General features: G+C 40.7%; 1 protein-coding gene across 1 annotated transcript in view; it reads left to right on the top strand.

Annotated features, from left to right (window-relative positions):
- The first annotated feature begins 2,033 nt into the window (after positions 1 to 2,033).
- LOC128619066 (leucine-rich repeat-containing G-protein coupled receptor 6) overlaps positions 2,034 to 11,545 on the top strand; it is an 86,657-nt gene continuing 77,145 nt past the window's right edge. The window contains exon 1 of the mRNA XM_053642930.1: positions 2,034 to 2,348. Coding sequence (XP_053498905.1) covers positions 2,173 to 2,348 — 176 coding nt within the window. The 5' untranslated portion in view covers positions 2,034 to 2,172. The remainder of the gene's footprint in view (positions 2,349 to 11,545) is intronic.

Raw genomic sequence — 11,545 nt, 5'->3', positions numbered from 1 at the left:
TTCGAGAATTCAACCCCGCTGCGCTATAAAGAAAAGGAATCAACACCTTCTGACCAATCAGATTCGAGAATTCAACCCCGCTGCGCTATAAAGAAAAGGAATCAACACCTTCTGACCAATCAGATTCGAGAATTCAACCCCGCTGCGCTATAAAGAAAAAGAATCAACGACTTCTGACCAATCAGATTCTAGAATTCAACCCCGCTGTGCTATAAAGAAAAAGAATCAACACCTACTGACCAATCAGATTCGAGAATTCAACCCCACTGTGCTATAAAGAAAAGGAATGAACACTCTGACTAATCAGATTCGAGAACTCAACCCCACTGTGCTCTAAAGAAAAGGAATCAACACCTTCTGACCAATCAGATTCGAGAAATCAACCCTGCTGTGCTATAAAGAAAAAGAATCAACACCTTCTGACCAATCAGATTCGAGAAATCAACCCCACTGTGCTATAAAGAAAAGGAATCAACACCTTCTGACCAATCAGGATCATGAATTCAACAGTACTGTGGCTGAAGTATTGTATTGTATTGTGGTGCATCATATTATTGTACAGTGTTGTGGGTTACAGCACGTTGTTTTGTCGTGTGAGAGTGTGTTTTAATACGTGATACGATCTTGCAGAGCATTGCTATATTTTGTTGTAGCGTGTTGTGTATTATAGTGCTGTAGTGTTTAACTGGTAGAAGTTGCGGTATTATGTGGTAGTGTAATTTAAATATAAAAGTGTGTTTTAATGAATTTACAGTATACAGTTACATTCATATATACATTTCTAGACACTCAAAGCGCTTTACATATGGGGGGGGGAGGGGGGTACACACACCACCACAAGTGTGTAGCATCCACCTGGATGATGTGACGGCAGCCATAGTGCGCCAGAACACCCAGCACACACCAGCTATTAGTGGAGAGGAGAGGAGAGTGATGTAACCAATTCAGAAATGAGGATTATTAGGGGGCCATGATAGAGAAGGACCAGTGGGGGAATTTCGCCAGGACACCGGGGTTATACCGCTACTCTTTTACAAGAAGTGTCCTGGGACTTTTAATGACCACAGAGAGTCAGGACCTCGGTTTAATGTCTCATCCAAAAGGAGGTGCTGTTTTTACAGTATAGTGTCCCTATCATTAGGACCTACACAGACCACAGGGTGAGCGCCCCCTGCTGGCCTCACTAATAGCACTGCCACAACCTTAATATTCCCCAGGAGGTCTCGCACCCAGGTACTGGCCAGGCTCAAACCTGCTTAGCTTCAGTGGGAAAACCAGGAGAGAACTGCAGGGAGATATAGCCCTGGCACTGGAATTGTAGTGTGTTTACAAGAGGTGTGCTGTTTGGTAGTAGTGGTAGTGTAATTTAGTGTGTTTTAATGAGTTGTAGTGTGTTACGTTGTGTTGTAGAGGGTTGTATTGGTAGTCGTGCTGTAATAATAAGTGATGGTGTGTTGAAGTGTGTGGTAGAGTGTGTTTTAATGAGTTGTAGTGTGTTACGTTGTGTTGTAGAGGGTTGTATTGGTAGTCGTGCTGTAATACGTGGTGGTGTGTAGTTGCAGTGTGTTGTTTTGGGTTGTAGTGAGTGTAATCAATTTCTCCCTCCTTTTTCATCTGCCTGAGAGAGAAAGAGAGCAAGAGAGAGAGAGAGAGAGAGAGAGAGAGAGAGAGAGTGAGAGAGAGACCTGTGTTCCCTAGTAGGGGGGTGTGTGGAGGGCGGCTCCACCCATCCCCAAAGCTCCAGCGAATCAGAAGAGACGTATACACGTCCACTACAATAGGTGAATGTCTTCTAAATGGGATGGGAGGGAGAGGGAGAGAGAGACAGACAGAGAGAGAGAGAGGAGAGAGAGAGAGAGAGAGAGAGAGAGACCTGCGCTCCCTTCTCACTCGTTCACTCTGGATTTGGAGTGACAGAATAAATGTGCAGAGACTTGGAGGGGAGGCTCAGAGTTACTCAGAGTTACTGCGTCTGCACACACACACACATACACATACACATACACACATACACACACTCACACACACACACACACACACACACACACACACACACACACACACTGTTACAGTTCGACAGCCTCAGTAACACAGACACCTATACAATCACACACTGCTACGGATTCACAGACTCATTAACACACACACACACACACACACACACACACACTCATGTTGCGGGAGCTGCTGTTGGTGTGTGTGGTGGGCAGCGTGGGTGCAGCCGTGGGCGCGGGTGTGTGTCCCTCCGTGTGCTCGTGTCAACAGGAAGGAGCGCTGCTGATCACTGACTGCTCCGAACTCGGACTATCATCCATCCCTGAGGATCTAAACCCCCTTACCTCTTACCTGTGAGTACACACACACACACACACACACACACACACACTCACACACACTACATTCCCTACATCCCTCAATACAGACTTTACACACACACACACACACACACACACACACTACATTCCCTACATCCCTCAATACAGACTTTACACACACACACACACACACACACACACACACTTGATCCCTACACACTCCACACCTGCTCCTCTGGACCGTCTCTCATTCACAATCTCCCAGTCTTTCAGTCTTTCTTTCTTTCAGTCTATCTATCACGCTTTCTCTCCATTTCTCACTCCTTTAATGTCTGTCTTAATCTCTTTCAGTCTCTCCTTTAATCTTTCCTTCTGTATCTCTCAAACTCTCTCAGCATCCCTCCTCCAATCTCTCGCACTGCATCTCCGACTCTTTCTCTCCATCCTCCATTTCTCCCCCACTCTGTCAATCTCTCTCACTCGCTTTCTCCATCTTTCATTCTCTCCAAATCTTTCTCCAAATACCCCCTTTTCCCAACCTTCCTCTCTCTTTCTCTCGGTCTTGTTCAACACCTCTCTCAACTCCATCTTTCGTTCCCTCTCTTTCTCCTGGTCACCATTTCAGTTTCTTACAAATCCCATCTTTGCTACATTCTTAAGTCTGTCACTTTCGGTATTTCCTCCCTTCTCCTTTTCTCAATCGTGCTTTCAATATCTCCATCTCTCACTCTGTTCATCTTTCAGTCTCTCTTTCTATCTCAAGCTCTGTCCATCGTTCACTTAATCTCTTAATGTCTTTCAGTCTCTCTCTCTCTCTCTCTCTCTCTTTCATTTTCCACACTCTCCCTGTTTTTCTCTCAATCCTTTTCTTTCAATCTCTCAATCCATCTTTAAACGAATCCGATGATAAAATTCGAAATTTCTCTCTCTCTCTCAAACTTTCTCCCCCTTTCTCTCAATCCTTCTTGCCATACATCTCTCAGCCTCTCTCAATCACTCTCTCTCTCTCTCTGCCTCTTTCCATACCTCTCTTAATCTGTCTCTTTCAGTCCATCAATCCTTTAATCTCTCTCTCTCTCTTTCTTACCATCTCAGCCTCAATAATTCAATTAATGCCTATCAAAGTTTTTCACTCCTCCTTTCTCTCAATCTCCCTCTTTCAACACTTGCTCTCTCTCTCGCTGTCTCTCTCTCTCTCTCTCTCGCTCTGCTTTGACCACGTGCTGTGTGTTGTTGTTGTGCTGTAATGTCAAGAACAGACCTGATCGTGTTAAAGTGGTGTAATAAGGTTGTTATAAAGGTTGTTATTAAGCTTCATATGCAGATTGGGATGGTTGTGAATCGCATGTGATGTTTAACGATCGGTTTACGCAAAAAATAATCGAACAGCTGGAGCGGATCGGAGATAATCTGGTTATCGAATACTCGGGGATTATTTCTGAAGTGCCGCTTGAAGTGTGTTATTACCAGGACGGCCATTCGCCATGCCTAGGCATTTCATTCTACGTGCATGTGTGTACGTGCGTGTTCGTGTGTGACGGTGATGGGAATGTGTGTGTAGAGTATTGAGTATTGAGTTTCTCAGTGTCAGCTGGACGTTAGGCCACGCTAAGCGCTAAGCTGCGCCAGATGGCCAGCGATAGTGAAACGATGACGCAGGAGGAGTGAAATGTTCCATCATAAAAAATAAAAAATACAAATCTTTCAGCTCACGTGATCAGGGTGCAAACAATTTCCTACCGTCGTTCAGCTTCAAAATAGCAAGGCATGTTCACGAGCAGTCATGTGACCAGCGGCACATGGGTTGCTCTGTCTTGTTTTTGTCGATATTGTGGGGCAGAATTGATTGATTCAATTATTTAATAATCGGCAAAATTATTCAACACTAGAGACGTGATCGATGATGAACAATTTTACGATGTAAAAATTGTTATCCACGGTATTTAATGCAAACGATAGCATCATATGTTTTCCTAAAAAAAAAAAAGTCACAAGTTTGTGCTCCAGAGAAAAGTTCTGTCCCATATGGAGCACAGTATAAGAACTGCTGTCCTCTCAGATTACTTGGACAAATTTTTAATAATTTTTTTTTTTATCTGAATATCCTGAAAAAATTGCATTTAAAGTGACATTTAGAAAAAATGTGTCAGAAATAACTTTCGCTCCAGGTACAACATGTAGTCATTTATTAAAGGTGCAGTTTGTATTATTTAAAGTGTATTTTAAAGCTGCAGTTTGTAATATTAAAAATTGCTTCAGAGGTACAGTTTGTAATGTTTATAGGGTTTTTAAAGAAGCAGGTTCTTATGATTAATGGTGTTTTTAAAGATGCAATTTAATGTTTAAACAAAGTTTTTAAAGGTGCAGTTTGCTATGTTTAAAAGTGCAGTTTGTAATATTTAAAGTGTATTGTAAAGGTGCAGTTTGTGATATGTTTAAAGGTGCAGTTTGTAATAGTAAAGTGTATTTTAAAGGTGCAGTTTGATATGTTTAAAGGTGCAGTTTGTAATAGTAAAGTGTATTTTAAAGGTGCACTTTGTGATATGTTTAAAGGTGCAGTTTGTAATAGTAAAGTGTATTTTAAAGGTGCAGTTTGTGATATGTTTAAAGGTGCAGTTTGTAATAGTAAAGTGTATTTTAAAGGTGCAGTTTGTGATAGTAAAGTGTATTTTAAAGGTGCAGTTTGTAATATGTTTAAAGGTGCAGTTTGTGATAGTAAAGTGTATTTTAAAGGTGCAGTTTGTGATATGTTTAAAGGTGCAGTTTGTGATAGTAAAGTGTATTTTAAAGGTGCAGTTTGTTATGTATAAAGGTGACTTTAAAGGTGCAGTCTGTTATGTTTAAAGGTGATTTTAAAGGTGCGGTTTGTGAAATTTACAGTGTATTTTTAAGGTGCAGTCTGTTATGTTTAAAGGTGATTTTAAAGGTGCAGTTTGTGATATTTACAATGTATTTTTAAGGTGCAGTCTGTTATGTTTATGTTTATATAGTGTATTTTAAAGGTGCAGTTTGTTGTTTAAAGGTGTGGTCTGTTAGGTTTAAAGATGATTTTAAAGGTGCGGTCTGTTATGTTTAAAGATGATTTTAAAGGTGTGGTCTGTTATGTTTAAAGATGATTTTAAAGGTGCGGTCTGTTATGTTTAAAGATGATTTTAAAGGTGTGGTCTGTTATGTTTAAAGATGATTTTAAAGGTGCCGTTTATGTTTAATGGTGTTTTTAAAAGTGCAGTTTAATCTTAACACATTTTTTTTTAAAGGTGCAGTTTGTAATATTCAAATCTGTTCAAAGGTGCAGTTTGTAATTTTTAAGGGGTATTGAAAGGTAAAGGTAAAGTTTGTTATGTTTAAAGGTGGTTTTAAAGGTGCAGTTTGCAATGCTTAAATGTTTTCTAAAGGTGATGTTTGTAATTTTTATTTAGAATTTAGTCTTTAGTCATATATAAACACTTTAGTCAAGTATAATCAAATAATGTAAAATCGAACCGTATAAAAACTGTGTTCCATAATAATGCCATGCAGAGATTCTGGACAATCATCAGTCCAGGCTTTCCTGGAATTAAATTCATACAAATGAGCGTTTAGCTCCTCGCCCAGCTGTAATACAGCTGCTCAGCCCTGCCCCTTTTTCCCTATAAGGTAGCTTCAGCTTCAGATTCTCCACCCACAAGATGTTTTTTGGCAACAATCTTCGGTATATTAAAGGTTAGAATATTATTCTTCAAACCTCCGTGTGCTGAATTTCATTGAAAAAAAGAAAACGTTTAAACACCGTGACAGTAATAGTGATGGAGCACAGTGTAATCAATGAAGTCACTTCCATCTTGATGGGCGTAGTCTCTCAAGGGATGACTCCACCCCCATTTACAGGACACGAGGATGAACTTGTTTGATGAGGATGAAAATGACCTTCACATTCTCTACATCTCAACACAATTAAACAGTGCTGGAGAGATTTTAGAGTGATGTGCTAGTAAGACTGCGCTCCATACCACCATCTCAACACCCGCTGAGGGAAAATCTTTTGGAAGATGCTGTTCATTGGCCCAGAACAGTTCCAGAGACGTGTAGAGTCAACGCCAAGCACGTTGAAGCTGTTAAGATGGATTGTGGTGGCTCAACATCTTCTTAACAATCTTTAGGTTGGTTTTTCAGTTTTCATCTGAGGCTTAGCACTGTAACTTGGATGTGGTCCTCTTGTACAGGAGACTACGTTAACATCACTCCTTCAATTGTAACGCGAAGCTAAAAGGAACTGATATTATTTCATTTAGCAAGCTTGTACTTCAAACATCGAGCTGTTCTCTGCACAGCTACACAAGCTTAAAACTGTTCTTCTTTGGCTGCTGATTGCATTACGGTCTGGTGTCGATGCTGCTGAGAGATTACAGGATCTCATTGACGGGAACAGCGGTCTTTACTGTCGACAAATGTAAACATTGTGATTTGCCACCGAGAGGCGGCAGAAGATCTGAGAAAAATTGCCTTTGAACGCTCTACAGAGGAAAAAACTCTGGGCCTCCAGCAGCAAGACATACTGAGCTGCGTTATTCACTGAATGGGACCTTTATGCAACTTTTCCTACTCAACATGATGAATTTCTGAGGCCTAATTTGTCATAAAACATGTATATTTACGTTGCAAATTGCCCAGTGAGCACCAACTAACCAGAGACGTCCATGGATATCAATGCTGTCCATGTTATTTTTGGTCCAGTTATAGATGAAATTAAAATAACCAATACATAGCTATGAGTTCCGCCATCTTGGAAGTGCGGAGATCACATGATAATGATACATCAGTGTTTCTGGGGGAAAAAAAGCTAGTCAAGTTTTTCTTTATCCACGCTACAACATTTGGCAGACACCCTTATCCAGAGTAACTTACATTCATCCAATTTATACATTTGAGGGTGAAGGGCCTTGCTCAAGGGCCCAGTGGTGCCAGATTGGCAGTGCTGGAATTTGAACCCATTACCTTCTGGTCAGAGGTCCAACATCTTTACGACTGAGCTGCCAATGCCCTGCTAATATAAAATTTTGTTTTTGTGTAAATGGAAAGACTGAATGTATACAATAAGACATATTTTCAATTTTACCCATGTAGGTTGGACAGGACAATGTTAACGACATAGCCTCAAACAAAATTAAGCTGAGAAGCTTTCACACTTAACTTATGCTATGTATACAGTTAGGGTTTTACATGTACCTTGGTTCAATCGTGTTTGAAGAGCTAATATCATTAACCAAGGTTGCCAGTTTTCAGTAAAATTTCAAGACCACAGCCTCTCAAAAACCACACAAAAGACCTGAAACTAGCCCAAAACATTTGAGCGCATTTTCCTTCAATTTCCCATGCCTTTACAGTACGTGGGAAACAATCATTTCTGATATACGGACCCCATAAACCTCCCCTTCCTTTGTATTAATCTCTGCACCATACCTTACAACAGCAATGGTTCTGTGCATCATAGACACTTTATCTGCATACACTTTGCCTGAAATTTAGACAAGATTTTGGTGGCCAAATTTGGCGTAAATCTGGCAACCCTGTCATTGACCATCCTGTCTGCTGCACCTCCCAATGAGCATTGAAGAAGCATGATTCCTGCCCCAATGAGGCGTGTATCTCTTCCCTCTCCAAACAGGCAGCATGTGGGGCTAACTTCAAATATGTGAGGCTAACTCCACTAGCCACTAGAGTAGCTCATGATTCTACCCCTACCCCTAACCTATCCCATATGCTGCCCATTTGGAGCCTGCTCCAGGCTGCACAGATACATACCTGACCCCAGTGGGCCTCTATAAGCACTCGATGCAGTTCCCATTTTTGACCACTAGGTGCTATAATAACTCTTGGAGCAAAATGGGTCAATGAGCAGACTGCCCCATTTAAGGGGAACAAATCAATGGAACATTGGCTTACATCTGTCAATTAGCAACATTTTCTATATATCTATCTGCCCTTATGGATAAGTAACAACTGTCCATAACCCTTAACCCTTGACCCTAAAACCCAACACCCCAATCACTAAACCACTAAAGTGTACCTGTCATGGTAATTAGAGCCGACACGCCAAGTGTTCACAGTCGGAGTTCAGTTTGAAATGGAAATACCGTACATTTGCCGACCTGCTGACGGTAAATGAGGGTAAATATTGAGTCCGCTTTGATGTGTGTGTGTGTGTGTGTGTGTGTGTGTGAGGACTTTCTTAGACTGTCTAAATGTTTTGGTGAAATCCTACCTTACTAGTAAAGCCTTTTCACTTCAACTTAGATGTTGTGCCAGGACACAGGGTTTTACACAAGCGCACACACACAGACACACACAGACACACACACACACACACACACACACACACAGACCGGGTATATGAGGTAGAAAGACGGTACTGTTCACAGGTTTACGGTGGAAATGTGATTTCCTTTTGCTTCTGCATCAACACACACTCCCTTGTTGGACAGCCATTCCTTCAGGAAACACTCACGTGTTCATTTCAGATTGAAATATGTTTTACTGTACGGTTAATTTGTTAAATAAATAAAGATTTACGCAAATCCATTCATATGGTTACTGGAAGTGAAAATAACAGAATAGAATTAGCGGTTAGCGGCTAAGACCATCGCGATCCTTTAGAGTTAGGGGTCACGGTTTTGTGTTTAGGTTTAGGGTCAAGTTCTGGTTCATTTGTTTCAGATGCTAGCGTTTGGGTTTAATGATTAGTGGAAAGTTTTAGGGTTAAGATCAGCGTTTCGAGTAGGAGTTTAAAGAGGTTTAAAGATTAGTAGTAGAGTTTACAGTATACGTACGATTAGGTTTTATACTACAGCGCTGTCGAATACTCAGTTCTGATTGGCCAGAAGGTGTTGATGAATTGTCTAAGTGATAACAGGAAACTACTTATTTCTTGGACATTCCGTAACATTAAATAATAATAATAATAATAATAATAATAATAATAATAATAATAATAATGCTGTGGAATGAATTAAATGTAACTATAAATGGATAAAAAGTACGAGACATCATTCTTTAACGAGTGATAATTGCAACACTTGGCAAATTGCTGTAGTATAAGAGAAATAAAACTCTCTGGGATGTGCTGTTACAGGAAAATAATTAACTCTGGGGTGGTAACAGTAACGTGGCTTCATCACATCAGCCCATTGAATGATTATTTTCCTATAAAAGCATGACCCCAAGTGTTTATTCCTTACAAGTTCGGTATTATAGAGAATTATAGAGGATTTAGTGTTTAGGCGATAAAAATTGTTACACATTTACATTTCTAACACATAATGTTAAGTGATGTTGTCTCCAGTACTCCCCTCTGGGTTTTGTATTATTGTCCCTATGGTTTATAAAAGCACACTATTTTGAAGTAATACTAACAAAGCATGATGGTGTATTAGTGATGACTGAAATCGAAACACTTCCCACTAGTGCAGTCAGCCTTTTAGACCCGAGTGTGTCTTCAACCCTAAATGCTGGGAAATGGATTCCTGAACAAATAGCAACACACATTACTGCATACTTACAGCTCTCCATGTCATTTTATTAACCACACACTGCGTGTACCGAGGAGAACGCACATGTCCACCCGCAGAGACGCCGATTCGACTTCACCCTCAAACAAACACGGCAGTAATTGTTCATTTCCTCCTGTTCCCTTACCGACCAGTGAAATGAGAGCAATTATTGCCTTGTGAAGTCAGCCCAAAAATAGTCTCGAGTCCATGAAGGGCAAATAAACAGCGAGACCTACCGCAGACTAGCGCATCATCTCTGAGCCATCTTTAAATAAATCCAGAGAGCTGAAGCTGGGCGTCGGAAAAGCATCTGGAGATTAAGAGCTTCTGTGGTCGTGGTTCTTCTAGACATTCTGGGGTTAGATTAATAATCCATTTGGGGAAAAGGGTAATAATTTAATGAGCAAAACTGCATGTCTTTCTGAAGAAATCAAACTATTGTCTAAAGATAAGACACCTAAAGTTGGATCGGATACATGGCAGAACGGTATAGATTGGATAAATGGCTAGGAGTTGTTTATTTTAAATCAATGTTGATGATTTAGAGCGACAGGAGATGGGGCAAACATCAGCAACGAAGTGATCGGGGTCCAAGCAATGTAAAACAGTTAAGCAACATTATCTGTCTTTTCCTGCTTCCTATAAGATATTGGTTCAGAGTCGAAGTGCAGGTGAAACACACATTTTCAGCTCTACATGCCCATCAGCCAGTGGTTTTTTTTTTTTTTTTTTGCCTTTCATTTGTATAATTACATATTCAATTCAATTCAATTCAATTTTATTTGTATGGCACTTTTAACAATGGACATTGTCTCAAAACTTTACAGAAACATATAAACACAGGATAGAGATTTTAAGTGTGTGAATTTATCCCTATTGAGTGAGCCGGTGGTGACGGTGGCGAGGAAAAACTCCCTAAGATGATACGAGGAAGAAACCTTGAGAGGAACCAGACTCAGAAGGGAACCCGTCTTCATCTGGGTAACAACGGTTAGTGTGAAGTAAAAGAAAGTTTTTCCATGAAGTCTGTTTGTTGAACTAGTCCACTGTTCACTAAAGGAGACCTGAGTGCAGAACTGCATGTGGTAATTGCAGTCCCAAGGCCATCGCAGCGACCGTAGTCCCAGCAACCACAGCGAGAACGTCCATGTGGAATTGATGTCCAAAACCATTTCCATGGTACTTCAAGCGGTACCGTCCTAAGCAATCTCCAGGCTGTATTCTCCAGTTGATGAGAGCTCCATCCAGATGTAGGACATCAGGATGGATCAGGCAGGTCCGGAGAGCAGAAAGGGTCAGGCTCACTGGCATCACCATAAAATCATTTGTAGCTTGACAGAAGAAGAATAATTAAGAATAACAAAAGAACAGTTTTGCTTTGATTCCAATTTGGCACATAAGACTAATGGATGTGTAAATTTATTTAAGCTTGTTATCTGAACACTTCTACATGCACCTGTCTATTACAATAGAATACTGTCCGAAGGCGGCCATTGCACTAGATAGACTACTGAAAAGAGCAGGCCTGAGTCAGGAATGCGTACTCGCAACCAATGTAGAGCAATCTAAGCGGGAAAAAATGATGCTGTTTGTCATATCATCGCCACGTAAGAAACGTCTTGAAGATCAACACACGACGCCGGTCACTTTGAGTAAATAAAGACACATCCGAGGACACTGTTTAACAGCCGAGCCACAAGATAT

This window comes from Ictalurus furcatus, chromosome 15 (genome assembly GCF_023375685.1).
Source record: "Ictalurus furcatus strain D&B chromosome 15, Billie_1.0, whole genome shotgun sequence".
NCBI classification, from domain to species: Eukaryota; Metazoa; Chordata; class Actinopteri; order Siluriformes; family Ictaluridae; genus Ictalurus; species Ictalurus furcatus.
This window is presented reverse-complemented; position numbering and strand designations above follow the sequence as displayed.